At 50.0% G+C, this 27,029-nt stretch overlaps 1 protein-coding gene across 11 annotated transcripts in view; it reads right to left on the bottom strand.

Moving 5' to 3' along the window:
- HIP1 (huntingtin interacting protein 1) overlaps positions 1–27,029 on the bottom strand; it is a 206,890-nt gene that overhangs the window by 48,061 nt on the left and 131,800 nt on the right. For 9 of the 11 annotated variants that reach the window (XM_045389667.3, XM_065541793.2, XM_045389666.3 and 6 more), the window contains exons 2-7: positions 24,998–25,061; positions 18,000–18,142; positions 17,684–17,740; positions 11,373–11,453; positions 4,410–4,486; positions 3,563–3,624 (exon numbers count right to left, since the gene is read on the bottom strand). In XM_045389667.3, the coding sequence (XP_045245602.2) occupies positions 3,563–3,624; positions 4,410–4,486; positions 11,373–11,453; positions 17,684–17,740; positions 18,000–18,142; positions 24,998–25,061 (484 nt within the window). The remainder of the gene's footprint in view (positions 1–3,562; positions 3,625–4,409; positions 4,487–11,372; positions 11,454–17,683; positions 17,741–17,999; positions 18,143–24,997; positions 25,062–27,029) is intronic. The other 2 variants (XM_074034671.1, XM_045389668.3) reach the window with 1 other exon arrangement.

The raw sequence follows: 27,029 nt of genomic DNA, 5'->3' as shown, positions 1-27,029 counted from the left end.
CATTTGTCTTGCTCATCCCTAAAAACCACAGCAGCATACAAAAAACTAGCCGGGCGAGGTGGCGGGCGCCTGTAGTCCCAGCTACTTGGGAGGCTGAGGGAGGAGAATGGTGTGAACCCGGGAGGTGGAGCTTGCAGTGAGCCGAGATCACACCACTGCACTACAGCCTGGGAGACAGAGCAAGACTCCGTCTCAAAAACAAAAACAAAAACAAAACAAAAAAACACAGCAGTGGGAGGCAGGCAGGCAGCTGGCTCCAAGAAGAGGCGAGTGCCATGGGGAGAGAGCTTGCGTCAGCTGAACTGTGACTTCTAGGCTGCATTTTCCCAAGGATGACAATTCCAAGAATCTCACTCATGCCTTCATTCAGATCTAGCACATTCTAAAGCTAAATGCAGGCTGGGTGTGGTGGCTCATGCCTGTAATTCCAGCACTTTGGGAGGACAAGGCAGGCAGATCGCTTGAGCTCAGGAGTTTGAGACCAGCCTGGGCAATATAGTGAAGCCTCGTCTCTACAAAAAGTACACAAAAATTAGCTGGGGATGGTGGTGCATGCCCGCAGTCCCAGCTACTTGGGAGGCTGAGACAGGAGGATGGCTTGAGCCCCAGAAGCAGTGAGCCAAGACTGCACCACTGCATTCCAGGTTGGGTGACACAGCCAGACTATCTCAAAAGAAACAACAAAAAAAAGTGAAAGCTAAATGCAAATGATTTCTGAATTATCCACATACGTTGTTCCCACCCAAATCCAAAGGATGAAAAGTTAGCCACAACAATGTATACTTGTTCATATACTTTTATGCAAACATTTCCAATGCATTTTTTTTTCAAGGAGTCTTGCTCTGTTGCCCAGGCTGCAGTGCAGTGGTGCGATCTCAGTTCACTGCAACCTCTGCCTCCCGGGTTCAAGCAATTCTCCTGCCTCAGCCACCTGAGTAGCTGGGATTACAGGCACACACCATCACACCTGACTAATTTTTGTATTTTTAATAGAGACAGGGTTTCACCATGTTGGCCAGGCTGGTCTTGAACTCCTAACCTCATAATCTGCCTGCCTTGGCCTCCCAACGTGGTGAAATTACAGGCATGAGTCACCATGCCTGGCCCCAATGCGTTTTTTTTTTGTTTGTTTGTTTTTGTTTTTGTTTTTTGAGACGGAGTCTCGCTCTGTCGCCCAGGCTGGAGTGCAGTGGCGCGATCTCGGCTCACTGCAAGCTCCGCCTCCTGGGTTTACGCCATTCTCCTGCCTCAGCCTCCTGAGTAGCTGGGACTACAGGCGCCCGCCACCACGCCCGGCTAATTTTTTGTATTTTTAGTAGAGACGGGGTTTCACCGTGGTCTCGATCTCCTGACCTTGTGATCCGCCCGCCTCGGCCTCCCAAAGTGCTGGGATTACAGGCGTGAGCCACCGCGCCCGGCCATCCCAATGCGTTTTTTAAAAAACAAATGCATCCACTCCACTGCCTTCAATCTGACTGGGAATAGCCTAGGGCATAGGCTAGATTTTGTGTTTTATTTTTATTTCTCTACTGACTTTTGTATAACGCCATGCTCAAATAGCTTCCTAGTCGGCTGAATGTCCCTTTCTCACACAAACCCAGTTTCCAACCATATCTGGTGTTTGTCTTTCTTTTTTCTGAGACAGAGTCTTGCTCTGTCACCTAGACTGGAGTGCAGTGGTGTGATCTCGGCTCACTGCAATCTCCGCCTCCTGGGTTCAAGTCATTCTCCTGCCTCAGCCTCCTGAGTAGTTGGGATTACAGGCGCTCGTCACCATGCCTGGATAATTTTTGTATTTTTAGTAGAGACGGGGTTTCACCATGTTGCCCAGGCTGGTCTTGAACTCCTGACCTCAGGTGATCCACCCGCCTCGGCCTCCCAAAGTGCTGGGATTACAGGCATGACCCCTGCGCCTGGCCTGTTTCTGGTGTTTTTCTGACCACATCCAGTGCTGAAGACTGGTCAATGTATTATGGAATCTGTTGCCCTGTCCTAGCCGTAGTACAACACGAAACAGAATATTCTGGAAAAGAGGCCAGTAGTAGGCATTTCTACACAGATGAACACGCCGAAGGAAGCTGAAGGAAATTCGGGGTCAGAGAGTCCAAGCCCCAAGAGTGGGTCCTGCATGTCCACATGCAGAGAAGGCCACCAGGCTTGGGCATGAGACCACCAAGCTTGCGTATGGAGACCTGCAATGTGCAACGTCGTCTTTCAGAGTTGGATGCTTGTCTTGGAACGCCCTGAGTCTCAGAACGCTGGTGCTTATGTCCCCCAGGGAAGGGAGGGGAGCCTGCTGGGAGGTGTGGGGAGGAGGGGCGCTGGAGAGAAGGGGACCAGCTGAGGCTTGTCAGGGAAGCGTTAGGGGCTGATGGTCTGGAGGCACCACAGTTCTTGGCAGACGGGAACCTGGAAGTGTGGCCACTCCCCCTGCTAGTGGAACAGGACTCTGTGAGCTTCTCATGTGGACTTGGGTGACAACCAGTCCTGGGTGACAACCAATCCTGACCAGCTTGTTCCCATGGCTGCCAACTCAACAACAGACACGAGCCCTTCCTCCTCAGCAGAAATCGTGCCCACGAGCCAGCCCAGCTCCAAGGAGCAGACAGGACTGGACCAAGGACTGGCCAGGGCCATGGCCACAGTCCAGTGGCTGCCAAAGAGGTAAGACCTGTCTCTGGGCTTTTGGAGGTCTGTGCTTCAGGAGGGAGGCCAGTAGGAAGGAGCAGTGCGTGGTCTTTCTGCTCAGACGTGAAACCACCCGCTTTGAAAATATCTAGGAGGCCAGGTGTGGTAGTTCACGCCTGTAATCCCAGAACTTTGGGAGGCTGAGTTGGGAAGACACCTTGAGGCTGGTAGTTCAAGACCAGCCTGGGCAACACAGCAAGACCCCCATCTCTGCAAAAAATACAAAAAATCAGCCAGATGTGGTGGTGAGTGCCTGTAGTCCCAGCTACTTGGGAGGCTGAGGTGGGAGGATCACTTGAGCCTAGTAGTTTGAGGTTGCAGTGAGCTGTAACATGCCACTGCAATCCAGCCTGGGTGACACAGCGAGATCTTCTCTCTCTTTCTTTTTTTTTTTTTTGAGATGAAGTCTTGCTGTGTAACCCAGGCTGGAGTGCAGTGGCATGATCTTGGATCATTGCAACCTCTACCTCCTGGGTTCAAGCAATTTTCCTGCCTCAGCCTCCCAAGTAACTGGGATTACAGGCATAAGCCACCATGCCTGGCTAATTTTTATATTTTTATTAGAGACAGGGTTTCACCATGTTGGCCAGACTGGTCTTTAACTTTTGGCCTCAAGTGATGGGCCCACCTTAGCCTCCCAAAGTGCTGGGATTACAGGTGCGAGCCACTGTGCCCAGCTGAGACCTTGTCTCTTAAAAAGAAAAATACTGAAGAGGTTCAGTCCCTCCCTGCACGAGGGACGGAGAGACCAGAGATGGGGTGTGAGTGTCTCCATTTTCCTGCCCCTTGTGCCACACACTTTGCAGGGAGAGGAGGACTGGGAATTAGGTAGTTCCCATGAGAGCCTGGCTTAGACAGGAGGGAAGAGACTCACCCGTTTGGAAGAGGTTGAGTTCACACTCCAGGTAGTCAAACATCTCCACCGTTAACTGGAAACTGGACCCAAGAGGAAAGAGAGCTTACACTCCACAGCCTGAGGCCGGTCTGTTACCCGTCCCCTCCCCCGTGCTCTACACTACTGCCTCCAGTCTCCAATGCTCAGGTGCGTGCGCAAACACACACACAACTCCAGCTCCAAGTCTTAGCCTCATGGGTATTATGGCCATGCAGCCTGGTGGAGAGTCAACAGTGACAGTGACAGGTCAGGGGTGGTGGCTCACACCTGTCATCCCAGCACTTTGGGAGGCCGAGGTGGGCGGATCACCTGAGGTCCGGAGTTCAAGACCAGCCTGGCCAACACGGCGGAACCCCATCTCTACTAAAAATACAAAAATTAGCCGGGTGTGATGGCGCATGCCTGTAATCCCAGCTACTCGGGAGGCTGAGGCAGGAGAATCACTTGAACCTGGGGGGTGGAGGCTGCAGTAAGTCGACATCGAGCCACAGCACTCCAGCCTGGGTAACAGGGTGAGACTGCTTCTCAAAAAAACAAAAATGAAAACAGTGACAGTGACAGAAGGAGAGGATAGTTACCAGTGTTGGAGTCGGAGGGCAGAAAGCGAGACAGACACGAAAGCTCTGGGGTGTGAAATAGCCAGGCAGGGGTTCTGGATAAGGCATCACCAATAAATAAGTGGCCCCAAGGCCAAGTCACCCAGGGACTTTGGTCCCCACCCCAGCCACGCCCCCCCACCCAATCAGGCCCTCCATGTCCCTTATGAGAAGTGTCGGCATTCACAAAAGCTTTCTCCCTCCCTGGGCTCAGGGCAGGAGCCACTTACAAGTTGTTCACGTCACTTTCTCCAGCCTCATCCAGCTGGCGGTCACTCATCTGCAGGTTGCCTGGGAACCTGGGATTCTGGAAGGAAGGCAGAGGAAGGGAGTCAGGACAGGAGACATGAAGAGCTCTCTCTCAGCCGGGCGTGGTGGCATACGCCTGTGGTCCCAGCTACGTGGGAGGCCGAGGCGGGAGGATCGCTTGAGCCCAGTAGTTCAAGGCTACAGTTCAAGGCCACTGCACTCCAGCCTGGTTACAGAGTGAGACCCTACCTCAAAACAAACAAAAAAGAAAAAAAAAGAAACACCAGCTGGTATCATCAATCATTGCTCAGTATCTATAGCATGATCCTGTCATCTGTGTGGTTTGTCCCTGTGGCAAAGGGAAAAGGCCGCAGAGATGGGTGGTCATTCCATCATTGGGCATCTGCATGTACAAGTGGATACTTTAGGCTCTAGGCTGGGCGCGGTGGCTCACACCTATAATCCCAGCACTTTGGAGGCCAAGGCAGGTGGATCACTTGAGGTCAGGAGTTAGAGACCAGGCTGGCCAACATGGTGAAACCCTGTCTCAACTAAAAATAAAAAAAATTAGCCAGGGGTGGTGGCGCATGCCTGTAGTCCCAGCTCCTTGGGAGGCTGAGGCAGGAGAATCGCTTGAACCTGGGAGGTGGAGGTTGCAGTGAACTGAGATGGAACCACCACACTCCAGCCTGGGCAACAGAGTGAGACTCCGTCTCCCCCCGCAAAAAAAAAGAAAAAAAAAAATCCCTATTGCAGACTTCGCTCCTGGGCTCCATGGTGCCAAGGCCTCTGAGGCTTGACCTGGCACCTGGGACACAGTTTTCCTTTGCCCCAAGTCATGCACCCTGAGATTACAACCTTTGACCTCAGTTTCAGCACCTTCACCTCTACTCCATCCCCAGCTACGCACACCCACTCCAGACTCCACCATCACCTAAAACGTCCCTGCCTAGAACTCTCCACTATAGCATCTCCCTCTCTGGCTGCATCACTCAGGCCTCTGCCCTTCCAGTCCTCTCCTGCCCTCAAGTCCACCCACTACTCATACTTAAGTCTCAGAGATGGCCAGTCCCTTCCTGCTCCCTCTCCTCTCCATTTCTCTGCCTGCCTTTGCCTCCTGGCTCAGTCTCAACATCATGACTGGTGGCCTGGCTCCACTTTCCCATGCCCTGCCTGCCTTTCCACCACACTGCTTCGAAGACCTGCTGAGAGCCTGAGTCCTTGTCATCGGCTCTGCACCTAGGGCCAGCTGCCAACTGTCCCTGGAGAAAAACTCACAGCTGGTGTCACTATGCATGCACGCTCTCTGGCCTGAACGTCCGTCTCAGTCAGCTCAGGCAGCTATAACAAGATACCACATGCTGGGTGGCTTAACCCATAGACAGTGTCTCGCAGTTCTGGAGGCCGGGGAGTCCAAAGTCAAGGTGTTGACAGATTCAGTCTCTGGTGAGGGGCCTCATCTTGGTTACACTGCTTACATGGCAGAGGAGGGGGAATCAGGCTCTCTCCTGTTTCTCTTTTTTTATTTTTTAGAGACATGACCTCACTGTTACCCACGATGAAGTGCAGTGGCATGATCGTCGCTCACTGCAGCCTCGAATTCCTGGGCTCAAGCGATCCTCCACCTCAGCCTCCTGAGTAGCTGGTACTACAGGCATACACCACCATGCGGGCTAATTTTTTTTTTTTTTTTGTATTTTTAGTAGCGATGGGGTTTCACCACATTGACCAGGCTGGTCTTGAATTCCTGACCTCAGGTGATCCGCCTGCCTTAGCCTCCCAAAGTGCTGGGATTACAGGCGTGAGCCACTGCACCCAGCCAGATAATGAATTTTTCTTTAATGTGTGCAGGATATTTTTGCTGTTGTTGTTTTCAAGATGGAGTCTCACTCTGTCGCCCAGGCTGGAGTGCAATGGCATGATATCAGCTCACTGCAACCTCAGCCCCTTGGGTTCAAGCGATTCTCCTGTCTCAGCCTCCTGAGTAGCTGGGATTAGCAGGCATGCACCACCATGCCCGGCTAATTTTTTTATATTTTTAGTGGAGATGGGGTTTCACCATGTTGCCCAGGCTGGTCTTGAACTCCTGACCTCAGGTGATCCACCCATCTCGGCCTCCCAAAGGTCTGGGATTACAAGCGTGAGCCACCGCGCCCGGCCAAAAAAAATTTTTTTTTAAGAGACAGGGTCTCACTGTGTGGCCCAGGCTGGTCTCACCTCAACCCTTGGCCTCCCCAAATGCTGGAACCGCAGGTATGAGCCACTCTGCCCAGCCTCCTTCCCCACTCTTGTATCGCTAATTGCTAAAAACTGGAAAAGTCCTTTGCTCCTCCACACTTGGACAATACCAGCTTCCCCACTTTCCCTGCTTTCTAAAACCAGGAAAAACAAGACAGCAGTGAGCTCGAGAGCCTTTGGAAGCAAAGCCAGCTGCATCCTCATTTGACCCCAATTCTCCAAGCCCACGTGACCATTCCCTTCTGCCCTTCCATGCTATTAAAAGCTAGGGGCCTGGCCATCGGCACCGGCTGCTTCTGATGCCGCTGAACTCTGCTCTCTTTCTATACACAAGGGAAAGGGACTCCCTTGGCCTCTATCACCCCTGCAGCGCCACTGCCCCAGCTCCCATCCCAGTCCCCTTCCTCCCTAACCATCTTCCCAGTCTTGCTTTCTCCACACCCTCCCTTCTCTCCTTTTTCACCTAAAATCCTACCCTAGGCCCTTCCTCCTCCCATTTCCCATTTAACACTGTATTTTTTTTTTTTTTTTTTTGAGAGAGAGTCTTGCTGTGTCACCCAGGTTGGAGTGCAACCTCTGCCTTCCGGATTCAAGCCATTCCCAAGCCTCAGCCTCCTGAGTAGCTGGGATTACAGGTGCATGCCACCACGCCCAGCTAACTTTTGTGTTTTTAGTAGAAATGGGGGTTTCACTATGTTGGTCAGGCTGGTCTCCAACTCCTGGCCTCAAGTGATCCTCCTGCCTCGGCCTCCCATGGTTTTGGGATTAGAGACGTGAGCCACCACACCCACCAGTTCAATTTAACACTTTCAACCTCTACTCCCATCTTTTTTTTGTTGTTTTTTTTTTGAGATGGAGTCTTGCTCTGTCGCCCAGGCTGGAGTGCAGAGGCAGCATCTCGGCTCACTGCAACCTCCACCTCCTGGGTTCAAGCCATTCTCAAGCCTCAGCCTCCTGAGTAGCTGGGATTACAGGTGCGTGCCACCACACCCAGTTAACTTTTGTGTTTTTAGTAGAGATGGGGGTTTCACTATGTCGGTCAGGCTGGTCTCCAACTCCTGGCCTCAAGTGATCCTCCTGCCTCGGCCTCCCATGGTGTTGGGATTAGAGGTGTTAGCCACCACACCCACCAGTTCAATTTAACACTTTCAAAACCTCTACTCCCATCTTTTTTTTTTTTTTTTTTTTGAGATGGAGTCTTGCTCTGTTGCCCAGGCTGGAGTGCAGTGGCGGCATCTCGGCCCACTGCAACCTCCGCCTCCCAGTTTCAAGTGATTCTCCTGCCTCAGCCTCCTGAGTAGCTGGGAGTACAGGCGTGAGCTAATTTCTTTTTGTATTTTTTGTAGAGATGAGTTTTGCCACGTTGGCCAGGCTGGTCTTGAACTCCTGACCTCAGATGATCTGCCCGCCTCAGCCACCCAAAGTGCTGGGATGACAGGCGTGAGCCACTGTGCCCAGCCCCAGAAGATCTTAAATCCAATTCTCACCTTTCCCCACCTCCTCATGACACCTTTACCAGAGCCTGGTCCTCCCTCCAATCACACGCTATAAGTCCCCTCCCCTCCACACCCTGAGCCTCTCCCTCCTGCTTCTTTGCCTTGCAATCCAGCCCGAGGGCAGCCCGACTCCCCGCCTCGGCCTCTGACACCCTGGCCTGGCCCAGCCTCAGTTCTGGTTTATGTTGCCTCCTATGTGCCCACCCCTCTGCCTGACCCCCTATTGTCTCCCACAGTTGCCAGACCCCTGCACACCCCTCAGCTGTTCCCCTCCCCCACCTCACAGTATCCATCATGTCACCTTCTTCTCTCTTTTTTCTGGGAGACAGGGCCTCACTCTGTTGCCCAGGTGGAAGGGCAGTGATAGCTCACTGCATCCTTGACCTCCCAGGCTCAAAGCATCCTTGACCTCCCAGGCTCAAAGCATCCTCCCACCTCAGCCTCCCGAGTAGCTGGGACTACAGTTGCATGCTACCACACCCGGCTAATTTTTAAATTTTTTGTAGAGACAGGGTCTCCCTATGTTGCCCAGGCTCGAACTCCTGGGCTTAAGGAATCCGCCCTGCTTGGCCTCCCAAAATGCTGAGTTTATAGGCCCGAGCAACCCCACCCAGCCTCATTTCCTGCCAATCTTCAGGCAGTCCCTGCTTCTTTGACTGTCCCATGGACAACTCCTAATTCTGGCTCTCATCATTGTCCTCACTGGCCACCTGGATCTTTTAAGTCCACTTTGGAAAAGTGGACTTAAAATGCAGAGTGGCCCATGTCATTGCTTTACAGCCTGATCCCCATTGGGTCCAAGGTGTGGCTCAGGTGGGTGCTGAGGCCTCTGTGACTGAGATGCTGTTTTCTACCCTGCCCAGCCTCACACCAGAGTGGATCTAAGCCAGGCATAGTGGCGAGTATCTGTGGTCCCAGTAACTCGGGAGACTGGGGCAGGAGGATCTCTTGAGCCCAGGAATTTGAGGCTGCAGTGAGCTAAGGTGATCCACCTCCAGCCTGGCCAACATGGTGAAATCCCGTCTCTACTAAAAATACAAAAAATTAGCCAGGCGCGGTGGCTCCTGCCTGTAGTCCCAGCTACTTGGGAGGCTGAGACATGAGAATTGCCTGAACCCAGCAGGTAGAGGTGGCAGTGAGGTGAGATCGTGCCACACTGCACTCCAGCCTAAGTGACAGAGTGAGACTCCATCTCAAAAAAATAAAATAAAATAAAAATAAAATAAAAAAATTAAAAGACAGGTCTGTAGGGGAGCTTGCTATAGAAATTGTAGGAATTGCTGGGTGCCATGGCTCACGCCTGTAATCCCAGCACTTTGAGAGGCCAAGGCGGGTGGATCACCTGAGGTCAGGAGTTCGAGACCAACCTGACAAAATCCCATCTCTACTGAAAAAAAAAAATACAAAATTAGCCAGGCATGGTAGTGTATGCCTGTAGTACCCAGCTACTCAGGAGACTAAGGCAGGAGAATCACTTGAACCCAGGAGGTGGAGGTTTTGGTGAGCTGAGATCGTGCCATTGCACTTCAGCCTGGGCAACAAGAGCAAAACTCTGTCTCAAAAAAAAAAAAAAGAAAGAAAACGAAAAAAAGAAATTGCAGGAGTAGGTTTGCTCTGTCACTCAGGCTGGAGTACAGTGGCATGATCACAGCTTATGTTATGCCCAGACTGTTTGTTCCCCAAAGAAGACCACCAGAGTCCAGAGTCAAAGCCAAGCGGCAAGGATCTTTACTACAAGTTCGAACCTGGTCCCTCCTTTACACAGTATACAAGAGGGCCCCGAACAATGCGAGCGTTTGCTTTTTATAGCCCGAAAGTTGCAGGGGAACAAAGAAATTCTTTTGGCTCCTGCGCTTTCAGTAACCTTGAATGGCTGTCCCCTTATCGGAGACTTTCCAGGTGGTGTTTGTACTGGGCTCAGGGAGTTTGAGAGATATATGGTGGTGGGATGGGAGGATGGGATGTGTTTGTGCTAGGCTCAGGGAGTTTTGAGCCCGGGGCTGAGGAATGTGCCCAGCTCCTTTCACTTACAGCAGCCTTCAGCTCCAGAACTCAAGTGATCCTCTTGCCTCAGCCTCCTGAGTAGCTGGGACTACGGGCATGTGTCACCACCTCTGGCTAATTGTAATTTTTTGTAGAGACAGGGTCTTGCTATGTTGCCGGGCTGGTCTCAAACTCCTGGTCTTAAGTGATCCTCCAGTCTCGACCTCCCAAAATGCTCAGATCACAGGCATGAGCCACTGTGCCTGGCCAGGAATTGTTTTTATTAACAGTAAAATCAGCCGGGCGCGGTGGCTCAAGCCTGTAATCCCAGCACTTTGGGAGGCCGAGACGGGCGGATCACGAGGTCAGGAGATCGAGACCATCCTGGCTAACACAGGGAAACCCCGTCTCTATTTAAAAAAATACAAAAAAACTAGCCGGGCGTGGTGGCGGGCGCCTGTAGTCCCAGCTACTCAGGAGGCTGAGGCAGGAGAAAATGGCGTAAACCTGGGGGGCGGAGCTTGCAGTGAGCTGAGATCCGGCCATTGCACTCCAGCCTGGGCAACAGAGCAAGACTCCGTCTCAAAAAAAAAAACCAAAAAAAAAAACAGTAAAATCAATGCTTCTGTAACATTTTCATAAGGCAATCTAGTGGCTAGGGTTACCCTTTCTTTTTTATGTTTTTTTGAGACAGTGTCTCACTCTGTCGCCCAAGCTGGAGTACAGTGGTATGGTTTTGGCTCACTGCAACCTCCGCCTCCTGGTCTTGGGTTCAAGCAATTCTCCTGCCTCAGCCTCCCGAGTAGCTGGGATTACAGGCACGCATCACCACCACGGGTAATTTTTGTACTTTTAGTAGAGACGGGGTTTCACCATGTTGGCCAGGCCAGTCTTGAACCCCTGACCTCAGGTGATCTGTCCGCCTGGGTCTCCCAAACAGCTAGGATTATAGGCGTGAGCCACCGTGCCTGGCCAGTTGTTCTTTCTAGTTGCAAAATGGGGCACAAAAGGGTGCAGAAGACATGGGCCAAAATCCCAGCCCTCATCACGTCCCGTGGGCCTGGCAATGGCTTTCCTCTCCCACAGCTGGGGTACATGATGCACACACTTCCTCAGAAGCCTGGGCTGTCTATTACCTGAAAGAGCTGACAACTGAGCCCAGGGAGGGGCTGAGGGGATAGAGCAAGGGAGGCGGTGGTGGCGGCAGAACTGTCCGCAGAGACTCACTTTGGTGTGGTACTCCATCTTGGTTCTCAGCAGTTTCAGGTAGATGCTGCACAGCTGGCCATACCCCTCGCTCAGGTGGCCCTTTCAGGAAGAGGAGGGGAAGCAGAGTCAACAACAAGAACATGACGGTCGAGAGATCTGAGGCCAGAAATTCTCTGGTAAAGAATCTACCTTCTTCTTTTTTTTTTCTCCCCTTTATGTTATTTATTTAGAGATGGGGTCTAGCTCTGTTGCCCAGGCTGGAGTGCAGTGGCATGATCTCTGCTCACTGCAGCCTCTGCCTCCTGGGTTCAAGTGATTTTCCTGCCTCAGTCTCCTGAGTAGCTGGGATTACAGGCATGCGCCACCATGCCTGGTCAATTTTTGTATTTTTAGTAGAGATATGGTTTCACCATGTTGCCCAGGCTGGTCTCAAACTCCTGGCCTCGAGTGATCCACCTGCCTGGGCCTCCCAAAAGGCTGGGATTACGCTACAGGTGTGAGCACCATGCTTAGCTAATTTTTGTCGTTTTTACTAGAGATGGGGTTTCACCATATTGGCCAGACTAGTCCTGAACTTCTGACCTCAGGTGATCCGCCCACCTCCGCCTCCCAAAGTGCTGGGATTACAGGCGTGAGCCACCGCACCCAGCCATCTACCTTTATTCTTAAATGTAAATAGAATCAATCTATTTTTCTTGCTTAATATGCTGCAATTTTATTCAACTTCTTAAACTTTCTTTCATTATTTTTAGTGACCGACCAGTATTATTGTAATTTATTGAACTGACTCAATAAATTCAAATGAGCTGAAGCCAATTCAAACGGCTGAAATGTTTGCTATCATAAACCATTTCAATGAACATTCCTTAAAGCACAATCCTTTGTACAAACATAAGGACTTCCTTTGATAAATTTTGGACAAAGCTGCCTACTTAAGAACGTTGAGTCTGTCCAGGCGTGGTGGCTCATGCCTGTAATCCCAGCACTTTGGGAGACCAAGGTGGGCAGATCACTTGAGGTCAGGAGCTCAAGACCAGGCTGGCCAACATGGTGAAACCCCGTCTTTACAAAAAATACAAAAATTAGCTGGGTGTGATGGCGCACGCCTGTAGTCCCAGCTACTTGGGAGGCTGAGGCAGGAGAACCACTTGAACCTGGGAGGGAGAGGTTGCAGTGAGCCAAGATTGTGTCACTGCACTCCAGCCTGGGTGACAGAGCGAGACTCCATCTCAAAATAAAGATGAGTCTCCCACCTTTGGCAAAATCATAGTCTGCCTGTGGGCTTTTTTCTTCCGTATCTCTATCTAAGAACAGTGGAGGGAATATCTCTTCCAGACGGATTCAATAGACGAATAGCATCTACACTATGACTCATGGGATGGGGTCCTGAAGTGGAATCTGTCAGCCAGGCATGGTGGCTCATGCCTGTAATCTCAGCACTTTGGGAGGCCGAGGAGGGAGGATTGCTTGAGCTCAGGAGTTTGAGACCAGCCTGGCCAACATGGCGAAACCTCATGTCTACAAAAAATTAAAAAATTAGCCAGGCGTGGTGGTGTGCACTTGTAGTCCCAGCTATTCAGGAGACTGAAGTGGGAGGATCGCTTGAGCCCAGGAAGTTGAGGCTGCAGTGAGCTGTGGTCATGTCACTGTACCTCCAGCCTTGATGACAGAGCAAGAAACTGTCTCAAAACATCACCACCACCACCAACACACACACACAAGACTGCCTCCTTGGTACAGGGGAAGTAAAGGTAAATAATAAAATAACAAACGCTTGTACTTCTGCACTGAGGAAGTCCTCCTAAGGGACTATGAAGAATTCCGCAGCCTCAAATCACCACTGTGATTGGGGGAGGAAAATCTGCCCTAAATTCACAAAACCTTAAGCTGAGAATTTAATTTCGAGTGATCTCAATGGAAGCAAATGCCAATTCTCTCTGGAGGAACCTGCCTTCATTACAGACTTCCCCATAGATAAAATTCCAAGGAAGATGAGCAGCTTAGAGTAGAAAATAACCAAACATAAAGAAAACTACACAGCATGGGCAAAATGCACCAAAAGTGACGGAGGACACAAACAAATCTCTAAAGACTTTAGATAGGCCAGGCGCAGTGGCTTGTGCCTGTAATCCCAGCACTTTGGGAGGCCAAGGCGGCTGGATCACGAGGTCAGGAGATCGAGACCATCCTGGCTAACATGGTGAAACCCCGTCTCTACTAAAAATACAAAAAATTAGCTGGTCGTGGTGGCGGGCGCCTGTACTTCCAGCTACTTGGGAGGTTGAGGCAGGAGAATGGCGTGAACCCGGGAGGTGGAGCTTGCAGTGAGCCGAGATTGCGCCACTGCACTCCAGCCTGGGTGACAGAGCGAGACTCTGTCTCAAAAAAAAAAAGATAATAGAATTACACAATATATATGAAATGACTTTGCTTCATATATCTAAAGAAATAAGACACTGTTTCAAAATATATGCAGAGCATAACAAATTGTAAAGGAGAAGAAGCAGGGCTAGACACAGTGGCTCCTCCTGCCTGTAATCCCAGTGCTTTGGGAAGCTGAGGTGGGCAGATTGCTTAAGTCCAGGAGTTCAAAACCACCCTGGGCAACATGGCAAAACCCTGCGTCTACAAAAATTGGCTGGGTGTGGTAGTGCACACCTGTTGTCCCAGCTACTTGGGAGGCTAAGGTGGGAGGATCACCTGAGCTTAGGGGGTTGAGGCTGCAATAAGCCATGATCGCACCACTGCACTCCAGCCTGGGTGACAGAGTGAGACCCTGTCTCAAACAACAACCTCCCCCAGCAAAAAACAAGCAGATTTGAAAAAAAAAAAAAATAGAACTTTAAGAAATGAAAACTGTACTAATTAGGCTAGGTGTGGTGGCTCATGCCTGTAATCCTAGCAATTTGAGAGGCCAAGGCAGATGGATCACCTGAGGTGAGGAGTTTGAAACCAGCCTGGCCAACATGGTGAAACCCCATCTCTACTAAACATATAAAATTAGCCAGGCGTGGTGGTGCACGTCTGTAGTCCCAGCTACTTGGGAGGCTGAGACAGGAGAATCGCTTGAACCTGGGAGGTAGAGGCTGCAGTGAGTGGAGATTGAGCCATTGCACTCCAGCCTGGGCAACAAGAGCAAAACTCTGTTTCAAAAAAAAAAAAAAAAAAAAAAAGAAGAAGAAGAAGAAGAAAAGAAAAGAAAACTGTACTAAATGAAATTGAAAACCTTATGGAGAAGTTTAATAACACATTAGACCCAACTGGAGATGAGGCAAACAGAAGGCTAGAGCTGATAAAAATTATCCAGAATACAGCAAAGACAAATAGGTGGAAAAAACTGAAAGAGTGGTTTAGAGACATGAGGGGTAGGATGAGAAAGTCTGACACACATGTAGCCAAAATCTGAGAAGGCGCTGGGCACGGTAGCTGATGCCTGTAATTCCAACACTTTGGGAGGACGAGGAGGGAAGATCACTTGAGGTCAGGAGTTCAAGACCAGCCTGGCCAATGTGGCAAAACCCCGTCTCTACTAAAAGTACAAAAATTAGCTGGGTGTGGTGGTGCATGCCTATAGTCCCAGCTACTTGGGAGGCTGAGGCAGGATAATCACTTGAACCTGGGAGGCGCAGGCTGCAGTGAGCCTGGGCAATAGAGTGAGACTCCGTATAAAAAAAAAAAATCTGAGAAGGAAAAGATAGAATGGAGCACAGGCAGTGTTTGAAGTGACAATGAGAAATTTTCACAACTAATAAAAGACACTAACCCACCGTCCAAAGAATCCAAAATAAATTCACTCCTAGACACATTCTAAGATGTTAAAATGTCCAGAGATAAAACACATGTTAGCTTCAAAGGTGCAACAGTGTCTCACAGCTGACTCCATGAAAATAATCAAAGCCAGAAGTCAGTGGAAAGATATCTTGAAAATATCCTCTATGTGCTGAGGGAAACTAACTGTCACCTTAGAACCTAAACCCAGAGAATATACCTTCTATGAGTGAGGTTGAAATAATGACATTCTCGTCCAGGCGCGGTGGCTCATGCCTGTAATTTCAGCACTTTGGGAGGCCAAGGTGGGTGGATCACCTGAGGTCAGGAGTTCAAGACCAGCTTGGCCAACATGGCCAAACCCCGTCTCTACTAAAAATACAAAAATTAGCCAGGCGTGGTGGTAGGCATCGTAATTCTAGCTACTTGGGAGGCTGAGGCAGGAGAATCACTTCAACCTGGGTGGCAGAGGTTGCAGTGAGCTGAGATTGTGCCAGTGCACTCTGGCCTAGGCAACAGAGCAAGACTCTGCCTCCAAAAAAAAAACCAACATTCTTAAACAAGCAAACACGGCGTTAGCCACCAGTAGACTCTTAATTATGGAAGTTATGAAATATATAGTTCAGGCAGAAAGAAAGTGATCTCAGATGGAAGGTCTATGGAGAGCACAGAATAAAACAAGGAAAATAAAACAATAACTTACAGAGTTTACAGATAAACATAATCAAAACCAAAATGTTATGCTAACAGATAAATTGAGGAACTGAATGGAACTAAAATATTCTAAAGTCTTTGTGTTATACAAGAAACAAAGATATGAAAGGTAGACCTAGATAAACCAAGCAAGCATTTTGTAATTATTAGAGAATATGCCAAAAACAAAAAAAGTAGATTTGTTTTTTAACCTCCCAAATAGTAATGAGGAAAAAACAGAATGAGAAAAAAATACCCAGTTAATCCAAAAGAAAGCAAGGAATGAGAGAAATAGAAGCAGAACAGATGGGACAAATAGAAAGCATAAAATAAAATGGGAGACATAAATCTAAACATACCGTGTAGTATAATAAATGTAAATGGACTAAATGCCCAGTTAAAAGACAAAGACTACCATCCTGAATAAAAAACAACAACCACAAACCACACAAAATCCAACCAAATGTTATTTGTAAGTGTTATTTCTAAAATGTAAAAATACAGGAATGCTTAAAGTAAAAAGATGGTGAAATATATATCAGGCAAATTCTAACAAAAAGGAAAAAGACCTAAGCTTTACATGTTACAGGGAACGTTTTCTGGCACACAGTTGGGCAATCTGGGGACAACTCTCAACTTTGTTCTGGTACCTAGTTTTGTGACTTTAGGATAAGCTGCTTCCCTTTCTGGGCCTGTGTTTCCTCACCTATGATAGGTAGATAGGACTACATAGTTGCCAACATTTTATAGGTGCAGACAGATACAGGTAAGACTGTGCAAAAAGGCTAAAGTAGTAGTTCTCAACTGGTAGAGGCAAAAGAACATATCAGAATCAACCAGGGAGATTTTTTTTTTTTTTTTTTTTTTTTGAGACAGAGTCTTACTCTGTCACCCAGGCTGGAGTGCAGTGGCCCAATATCAGCTCGCCATAACCTCTGCCTCCTAGGTTCAAGCGATTCTCCTGCCTCAGCCTCCCAAGTAGCTGGGATTACAGGCAAACGCCACCACACCGGGCTAATTTTTGTATTTTTAGTAGAGCCGGGGTTTCACCATGTTGGCCAGGTTGGTCTCAAACTCCTGACCTCAGGTGATCTGCCTGCCTTGGACTCCCAAAGTGCTGGGATTACAGGTGTGAGCCACTGCGCCTGGCCAAGGGAGAGTCTTCAAAATGCAAACTACCCCTCTCCATATACACACCCACGGACATCAGAATCTGGGGTGATTGTGCTCTGTGTATAGAAACGCTCTTTTCCATTGACTGTGATATTGCCACCTACCTCCTCCCTCATCCTAAAGCACTGAGAATCTCTAAACAGGAAAGAAAAAGCTCTGGCATTAAGAACTGGGTATGCTAATTCTAATTCTCAATGTACTATGACTCCAACGGGAGCAGTGGAAAGAGAAGAGAAGTAGGAACTGTGGGCTGGGTACAGTGGCTCATGTGTGTGATCCCAGCACTTTGGGAGGCTGAGGTGGGAGGATCACTTGAGGCCAGGAGTTCAAGACCAGCCTGGGCAGCATAGCGAGACCCCATCTCTACCAAAAAAAAAAGAAAAACAACCAGGAACCATGGCCGTGTAGCTACTGCTGAGGGATCCCAACTCATGTCACAGCTTTGTGACATGAGTTTCCATTGGCAGGAGAAGCTCCCGGGCCCTGGAACTTTCCTGAAGCGTCCAGGGACCCCAGGCAAGACTATGGATATCATGGTACACTTTGGGGGCATCCTCAGTCTCTCTCTGGCGTTCATGGGAGAAATCCTCAACAAGCTGAAGGAGATCAATTTATTCACCCTTCAGTCCTCACTCTGCGGCCTCTGGGGAAGGACAGGAGGAGCAGGTGGCTCCTGGGTACATCTGCAAACTCACCCACATCCTGCTCATATCACTCAATTCATTTCTGTATCTCAGAGAATCCTTCAGGACCTGCAGAGGCAAAAGAACAGCCCATGAGAGAATGGAGAAGGAAGGAAAGACAAAGGGAAAGAGCACGGAGAGAGGCGAAGGTGAACCTGGGGTGGGGGGACAGGCTGATGGGAGAGAGGTTCACCCACCTCTGATGGGGAACCCAAAGGCCAGGAGAAGGCGGCAGTGTGGGAGAGGACAGCAGCCTCCGTGGCCCAGGCAGTTACTTTCCCCACAAGGGTCCCTGGCTCCCTGCCACCCCACAGTCCTAGGAACTCACGTTCGGGTGTCCGTCTCGGAGGAGTTTATGGAACACATGGCAGAACTTCCAGCAGAGCACTGCGTTGCTAGACAGAGGCAGGCGGTTGACAACAGACCAGAAGGTCTGTGCCCCTTTCTCATGGTGGGTGCCCAGTATGCATGGTGGGGGGGGGGTTATGGAAAACAATGGCATGGGCTCTGCCTCCCGGGACCCAGCCTGCACCCAGCCACTGCAGGGGATAGAGGCTGCACCCAGCCACTGCAGGGGACTGAGCCTGCACCCAGCCACTGCAGGAGACCGAGCCTGCACCCACCCACTGCAGGGGATAGAGGCTGCACCCAGCCACTGCAGGGGATAGAGGCTGCACCCAGCCACTGCAGGAGACCGAGCCTGCACCCACCCACTGCAGGGGATAGAGGCTGCACCCAGCCACTGCAGGGGACTGAGCCTGCACCTAGCCACTGCAGGGGATAGAGGCTGCACCTAGCCACTGCAGGGGACTGAGCCTGCATTCAGCCACTGCAGGGGACTGAGCTTGCATTCAGTCACTGCAGGGGACTGAGCAGTTGTGCAAGTCATGGTTGGCAGTGCCTTGGAGGGAGCGCCGCTCAGAGCTAAGATACCATAGAACTGTACATTCATTCTGGGAGTTTTAGGGCAGATGGGAATACTTGTTCTAATAAAATCCACTTGAGTAGACAATTTCCCAAGACGCAAGTGTCTCGAGAGACAGGTGTGTCTTTTTCTAATTTGCACAAATACCCTGTAGGCCATGGTGGTACTGGGTTGCCCTTTCTATGAGAATGCTGAGTTGATGATGGCTCCTTCGGGAATAACTACAGCTATTTGTTGTGGTGGTTGAGATAGGGTCTTGCTCTGTTGCCCAGCCTGGAGTGCAGTGGTGTGATCATAGCTCACTGTAACCTCAAACTCCTGGACTCAGGCAATCCTCCTACCTCAGCCTCCCAAGGAGCTGGGGCTACAGGCATGCACCACTAAGCCTGGCTCATTTTTAAATTTTTGATAGAGATGAGGTCTTGCTGTGTTGCCCAGGCTGGTCTCAAGCTCCTGGCCTCAAGCAATCCTCCCCTCTTGGCCTCGCAAAGTGCTGGGGTTACAGGCGTGAACCACTGTTCATGGTTCACTGGCCTTATGACACCTAACTTTTAAACAACATTTGAGGGCTTCCTCAGGTTCTTTCTGGTGCATTATTAAAAGTGAGGGTGTGCAGGATGGGCGCAGGGGCTCACACCTGTAATCCCAGCACTTTGCGGGGCCGAGGTGGATGGATCACCTGAGGTCAACAGTTCAAGACCAGCTTGACCAACACGGCGAAACTCCATCTCTACTAAAAATACAAAATTAGCTGGGTGTGGTGGTGGGTGCGTGTAATCCCAGCTACTCAGGAGGCTGAGGCAAGAGAATCGCTTGAACCTGGGAGGCGGAGGTTGCAGTGAGCCAGGATCACACCACTGCACTCCAGCCGCCTGGGTGACAGAGCAAGACTCCATCTCAAAAAAAAAAAAAAAAAAGTGAGGGTGTTCTTCCGCTCCTCATTAAGGACCTTGGTCCTTGCAGGGAATCCTGCACCTTGACCCCTTGGCTCCTCCTCCAGGCAGCACCTCCGGCCCCTTTCCATTTAGCCAGCCTTGTACTTGCCTTGACAGCAGCAATCTTTTGTCTAAAATGCACTTTCCGTAAACCTGAACACCCCACTTCTTCCGTAAACCTGCCTGGCCCCATTCAGGGGCACCTTCAATGTCTCCACACCTTGAATTCTCCATATATGGGATCCTGGAACCGCTTCTCCCCAGGCCTAATTCCAAACACACCCACCCCCTGCAGATAGTCGTCAGTTTGCATGTAATAAATGTTCACCAGGGTCGGGCATGGCGGCTCACGGCTGTAATCCCAGCACTTTGGGAGGCTGAGGTGGGCGGCTCACTAGGTCAGCAGATCGAGATCAGCCTGGCCAACATGGTGAAACCCCGTCTCTACTAAAAGTACAAAAATTAGCCGGGTGTGGTGGTGCATGCGTGTAATCCCACCTAATTGGGAGGCTGAGGCAGGAGAATCACTTGAACCTGGGAGGTGGAGGCTGCCGTGAGCCGAGATCGCACCACTGCACTCCAGCCTGGGCGACAGAGCGAGACTCCATCTCAAAATAAATGTCCCTCTGGCCTCACATGATTTTAAGTTCAGCATTCTAGATCTCTGTCATTAGTGAGCTCTTTGTGGAGTGAAGGGAGAATTTCCACTTTTGTAATTGTGTGCTTCGACAAGATTCACAGACCCACCAACTGGGCACCGTCAGCTGTAAGGACAACTCTGTGCCCGGAACTTTAGGCTTTACTCAGCAAGGCTCAGGTCACAAGTGCGCTGTCATTTAGGGCAGAAAGGCTCGCCTCAGGTAGGAAACTAAATGACTCACCCGGAGCACATGTTATTTTGCTTCTGAACTGGAAAATACCGTAAAGCTCCTTTCGCCAATGACATTTTCATTTAGTGAGGGGTGGGCTTAAACAGATGTTTGGGTCTGGAAGCTAAAGTCAGCTTTTGATACAGGAGTCTTTCTTTCTTTTCTTTCTTTCTTTCTTTTTCTTTCCTCCTTTCTTTCTGTCTTTCTCTTTCTTTCTTTTTCTCTCTTTCCTTCTCTCCTTCCTTCCTTCCCTCTCTCTCTTTCCCCTTCCTTCCTTCCTTCCTTCCTTCCTTCTCTCTCTTTCGTTCTTTCTTTCTATTTTTTTTTTTTTTTTAAGACAGGGTCTCACTCTGTCGCCCAGCCTTGAGTACAGTGGCACAATCTTGGCTCACTGCAAACTCCGCCTCCCAGGTTCAAGCAATTCTCGTGCCTCAGCCTCCCAAGTAGCAGGGATCACAGGTGCCCGCCACCACGCCAGACTAATTTTTGTATTTTTAGTAGAGATGGGGTTTCCCCATGTTGCTCAGGCTGGTCTCGAACTTCTGGCCTCAAGATATCCGCCCACCTTGGCCTCCCAAAGTTCTGGGATTACAGGTGTGAGCCACCGCACCCCACCTTGGTGTAAGAGTGATTTCTGAAATAATTTTTGGTTTCACTTAAAGCGCAGCCCCTGCAGACTGCAAGGAAGCAGTGAGGAGAGACCAGCAACCCCCAGCCTCCCCGTACTCCCTTCTCCCAGCGGACAGTGCTTACTTTTCCTGAGAGCAGCCTCCTAAACCGAAGCTGAGTGCAGAGCTAGCCGGGCACCCTGGCTTTATTTTATTAAATTTAAAATTAATTTTGTTAATTAATTAAGTTTTTAGAGACAGAGTCTCCTTCTGTTGCCCAGCCTGGTGTGCACTGGTGCACTCATAGCTCACTGCAGCCTCCAACTTCTGAGCTCAACTGATCCTCCCCGCTCAGCCTCCCAAGTAGCTAGGACTATAGGCGTGCACCAACACACTTAGCTAATTTTTTATTTTTTGTAGAGATGGGTCTCACTGTGTTGCCCAGGCTGGTCTTGAATTCCTGGGCTATGTGATCCTCCTGCCTGGGCCTCCCAAAGTGCTGGGATTACAGGTGCAAACCACCGCACCGGGCTCAGGAACCCTGACTTTGAAATGGGCAAGGAGACCTTTCTGGCATTCTTTCACATTATAAGCATTTTTATGCCCCAAGTGTGTGTCAAAGACTGTAAAATCCATTCAGGGAGAAAAAAAGAAAATAAGAAAAATAAAACTCAGTCCCCAGCCCTCCAGGAGTGAATACCAAGGTGGCGGGCCAACCTTTTCACCATTTGGGCATCTGTGATAAATGGGTAAGCAGCATGTCTGAAGTCAGACTTCCTAATGCTTATTCAGTTTGTATCTAAGGCAGCTGATAAAAGACCCGATAACGATAAATGGGCTCGGTGTGGTGGCTCAGCGGGAGGACTGCTTGAGCCCAGCTAGGAGTTCAAAACCAGCCTGGGCCATGGCGAGACGCCATCTCTATAAAAAAATAGCCAGGCATGATGGCGTGTGCCTGTAGTCCCAGCTACTCAGGAGGCTGAGAAGGGAGGATTACTTGAGCCTGACTGTGTCATTGCACTCCAGCCTGGGTGACAATGCATGACCCTGCCTCAAATAAATAAATAAATAAATAAATAAATAATCTTTAATTAGGCATTTCAAACCCTACTGTATGGAGTTGATTTTTCAACATTTATTCGCCATTTAGAAATTATGAATCAGAGACTCATAGAATGTTAGAGCTGAACTGTTAAATCTTTGAAATCTACTTTGTGTTTTTGAAACGGAGTTTTGCTCTTGTTGGCAAGGCTGGAGCACAGTAGCATGATCTCGGCTCACTGCAATCTCTGCCTCCCGGGTTCTCTGCCTCCCGGGTTCAAGTGATTCTCCTGCCACAGCCTCCCAAGTAGCTGGGATTACAGGTGCCTGCCACCATGCCTGGCTAATTTTGTGTTTTCAGTAGCACAGGGTTTTACCATGTTGGCCAGGCTGGTCTCTTCCTGACCTCAGGTGATCCATCCGCCTCCACCTTCCAAAGTGCTGGGATTACAGGTGTAAGCCACCACCTCGCCTGGCCTGAAATCTTCTTTGTCCAACCTTTGATTGGACGGAAAGTGACCTAAGGCTCATGGAGGCCCCACTCAAGGTCCCAGAGTGAGCCCGAGAGTTCCAGTGGCGGGATGTCAGAATCTCCTTGCAGGGTCCCTTCCCTCCTCCCAGGGAGCCTCCCTGGCAGCATGTGACGTGACCCTGCCGCTGCAGGCCTGGCCTCTCTGCGCCCATGTCTTGTCCTGAACAGCACGCTGCCTGGTGACAACTGTCTCTCCCTTACTCATATCATTTATCAGATTGATCACAAATTATTTGTAGGTAAGGGTCAGGGCTGAGTCATTTCCTCTGAGAAAATCAACTGGGCCATTTAAAATAAAGGCTTCTCTTGGTTTGCTTTGGATCATCGCAAGGGTACCAAACGTGGTGCAGGAAAGCAAGGGGCCTGTGTCTTTCTGGGGGAAAAAAAAAAAAAGAGCAAGATCTATCTAGGCTTGCGTAGGACTGGACTTCTGGGTCACCCCAGACGGGTTCTATGGCCCCCATGCTAATTCCAGCCAAAGCATCTTCCCACTAAAGGCAAGCTGCTTTCCCTCTAGCAAACAGCAGTTCACACACCACACTAAGCAATGCTGGGCTTCTCTGGCTAGCTAACCTGGAGGGTCGCCTCTAGGGGTTGAGGCCAGAAGGCTTCGGGACAAGCTGCTCTGGCCTGCCTGGCTGTGGCACAGCAACCAAGAGCCCAGGCAAGGAGGAGCTTCCCATTGTAGACAGAAGTCCAGCCTCCGAGGCTGGGCGTGGGCTCCAAGGCTGGGCGCGGTGGCTCATGCCTGTAATTCCAGCACTTTGGGAGGCCAAGGCAGGAGGATGGCTTGAGCTCAGGAGTTTGAGACTAGCCTGAGCAACATGGCAAAACCCTGTCTCTACTAAAAATACAAAAATTAGCCAGGGGTAGTGATACACACCTGTGGTCCCAGCTACTTGGGAGGTTGAGGCAGGTGGATCTCTTGAGCTTGGGAGGCAGAGATTGCAGTGAGCTGAGATCACGCTATTGCACTCCAGCCTGGGCGACAGAGCAAGACTCTGTCTCAAAAAAAAAAAAAAATTCCCAACTCTGCTTGCCCGAAACTCTACCTTGCTCTGGTGCAGCACACAGAGAGTTAAAAGCTTAGCCACCCCCCTGGCAGCCTCTCTCCTTCAGCCTTTGGGGATTAAGCTGTCCAGCTCCTGGATTCTGCAACACGAAGGCAGATCCCTAGGTATTCATCAGCCAGCAAGGTCCTGCGCCTCTCTACAAAGCCATAGGCTGCTCCTATGGGTGGTGGGCTTACAGAGGGCTTTTCAAGCCATCCATTTCCTAATCCACTTCAAGGCTCTTGCCTTCTCCCCTCTGGCGTAGGTTGAACCTGTTCACGAAGGTAGAGAGCCCCTGCCTCGGTTTAAGGCCAATCAACCTCTGAAGCTAAAATTTTCTTCTTTCAGCCAAGAGTGGTGGCTCATGCCTGTAATCCCAGCACTTTAGTAAGAGGCGTTCAAGACCAGCCTGGCCAACATGGCGAAACCCCGTCCCTACTAAAATTACAAAAAGCAGCCGGGTGTGGTGGCATAAGCCTATTATCCCAGCTACTCAGGAGGCTGAGGCACAAGAATCGTGAGCCGAGAACATGCCACTGCCCTCCGGCCTGGGCAACAGAGTGAGACTCTGTCTCAAAAAAGAAAAAATAATACCCTCTCTTTTTTTTTTTCCTTTCATGCTTAGAAAAGGAGAGGATTATTGATTATGTAACCCCCAGAGGAGTGGTCCCTGTGTCCCTGTGGGCAAAGAGAGGAACTGGAGGGCTTCGATAACAGGTGAAGATCCCTCCTGACCCCCAGGAGATCTCTCAAAGGAAAGTGACTTTCAAGTGACTTTGACATTCTACGGAGCTTGAGTCGGCCAGGCGCAGTGGCTCTCCCCCATAACCCAGCAATTTGGGGTGACAGAGGACGGAGGATTGCTTGAGGCCAGGAGCTTGAGACCAGCTTGGGCAACGAGCAATACCCCATCTCTACAAAACATAAAATAAATTAGCCAGGTGTAGTGGTGCACACCTGTAGTCCCAGCTACTCGGGAGGCTGAGATGAGAGGATTGCGTGAACCCAGGAGTTGGAGGCTGCAGTGAGGTATGATCGTGCCGTTACACTCCAGCCTGGGCAACAAGGCAAGACCCCGTTTGGAAAAAGGAAAGAAAGGAATGCTTAAGTCTTCAAGGAAAGGAGCAGGATCTTTGGTAAGTTGAAAGGCCTGAGCTCCACGGCCTCTTTGGTGTCTGCCACTCGGAAGGTCTGTGGTCTCTGCAGCCAGCGCTGAGAAGCTGCCGTCATCAGAAGCTACAGGGACCTGGCCTGTGCAGGGCTGCCCCTTCCTGGAGCTGAGCAAGGGAGCCAGGCCCTGACCTCAGTCCCCACGAGTTGACCTGCCTCGGGGTCGGTCTTCCAAGCAACATCCAAAAGGATATTTCTGGCATGTTTTTCCTTTACAGCCACTTCCTGCGTATTAATGGCCTTATTGATGCTGACAGTCTGAAAAACAAGAAGGGGGGAGGGGAAATGAGGATGAGATGAATAAGCCTCTGAGAGTGGCTGAGACCCTCCCAGATGCCTGCCCCTTTCTCCTCCTCCAGTCATCCTCCCCCAGCCCCACGGGTGGTCAGTCCCTCTGCAGGCGCCCAGCTGGGGGCAGAGGTGGGCAGCGCTCCCGGGAGTCAGCTGGCTGGGCCGTCCTGAGGGAGCGGGCACCGCTGCCTGGCATTGGCTGTGCCCAGCTGCTGCTCCCGCCTGCCACTCACTCCCTTGGCACAACAACATGGCAATTAAAGCCCGCACAAAGAGATGCTTTTCATCCCCCAAGCAAACATTATTTCTCCCGGAGCAGGAGGAAGAGGCGCAGAGATCAGGGATCGACCGTGGCCCAAGAGCATCCAGCTGCCCCTCTCTCCCCTCTAAACCTTCCACGGAGCCTTCACTGGCTGACCAGCACCGGCAGTGGCCACTAAGTCTTTGTTTTCCCACACTCTTGGGCATTTTCCAACTCCTAAGCAAATTCCCTTGTACTTCCTTAATGACATCAAATGACATTAAACATTCCCTCTCAATCGTTTTTAAAATTGTAACTCTCTCTTTTTTTTTTTTTTTTTTTTTTTTGAGGAGTCTCGCTCTGTCACCCAGGCTGGAGTGCAGTGGCCCGATCTCAGCTCACTGCAACCTCTGCCTCCCAGGTTCAAGCGATTCTCCCACCTCAGCCTCCCAAGTAGCTGGGCCTACAGGCACCCGTCACCACACCCAGCTAAGTTTTGTATTTTTAGTAGAGACGGGGTTTCACCATGTTGGTTGGCCAGGCTGGTCTTGAAATCTTGACCTCAGGTGACCTGCCCGCCCCAAAGTGCTGGGATTACAGGCCTTGTGTTTTTTCCTTTTGAGACGGAGTCTTACTCTGTCGCCCAGGCTACAGTGCAGTGGTGCGATTGTGGCTCACTGCAGCCCCTGCCTCCCGCGTTAAAGCAATTCTCCTGCCTCAGCCTCCTGAGTAGCTGGGATTACAGGCGTGCACTACCATGCCCAACTAAGTTTTGTATTTTTAGTACAGACGGGGTTTTGCCATGTTGGCCAGGCTGGTCTCGAACTCCTGACCTCAAGTGATCCTCCCGCCTCTGCCTCCCAAAGTGCTGAGATTACAGGCGTGAGCCACTGCACCCAGCCAAATCATAACTCTTTTTAATTTTGCAAAGTGCATATACATAGCAGTACATTTGCACAAACACAGAAATGGGATTATACCATGTAGGCTGTTTTCTTAAGTACAGATTTTTTCCTTTTTCTGTTTTGATGTCATTCTATCCCTATAACCCATGTTAAAAACCTGTTATGTATCACATACATACACCCACACATACACATAAATACCTACATACTGAAGAGGTTAATTTTGCCATTGTTCTACACAAATTAGATTGTCATATATAGACTTCTCCACATCTCGGTTTTCTCACTTGAATATATCTCCTGGAAAATTCTGCAAATGGGCTGAAAAACCTCTAGTTTTTTTTTTTTTTTTCCTGAGACAAGATCTTGTTCTGTCCCCCAAGCTGGAGTGCAGTGGCACAATCATGGCTCACCACAGCCTCCATCTCCTGGGCTCTAGCGATCCTCCTGCCTCAGCCTCCTGAGTAGCTGGGATTACTGGCGCATGCCACCATGCTCAGTTATTTTCTTTATTTTTGGTAGAGACGGGGTCTCGCTGTGTTGCCCAGGCTGGTCTCCAACTCCTGGCTTCAAGTGATCCTCCCACCTCAGCCTCCCAAAACACTGGGATTACAGGCATGAGCCACTGTCCCCAGCCAGGAATTATCTTTAAAATTTTAGGTGTGATAAATATGTTGTGGTTAATTTTTAAAGAGTTTTTTTTAAACAGGTTCATACTGAAATATTTACTGGCAAGATGATACAATGTCTAAGATTTACTTCAAATAATCCAGAAAATAAAAAATTTGG

This window comes from Macaca fascicularis, chromosome 3 (assembly GCF_037993035.2).
Source record: "Macaca fascicularis isolate 582-1 chromosome 3, T2T-MFA8v1.1".
In the NCBI taxonomy this organism is placed as follows: domain Eukaryota; kingdom Metazoa; phylum Chordata; class Mammalia; order Primates; family Cercopithecidae; genus Macaca; species Macaca fascicularis.
The sequence above is the reverse complement of the archived record's forward strand: the minus strand, read 5'-3'. Positions and strand labels throughout refer to the sequence as shown.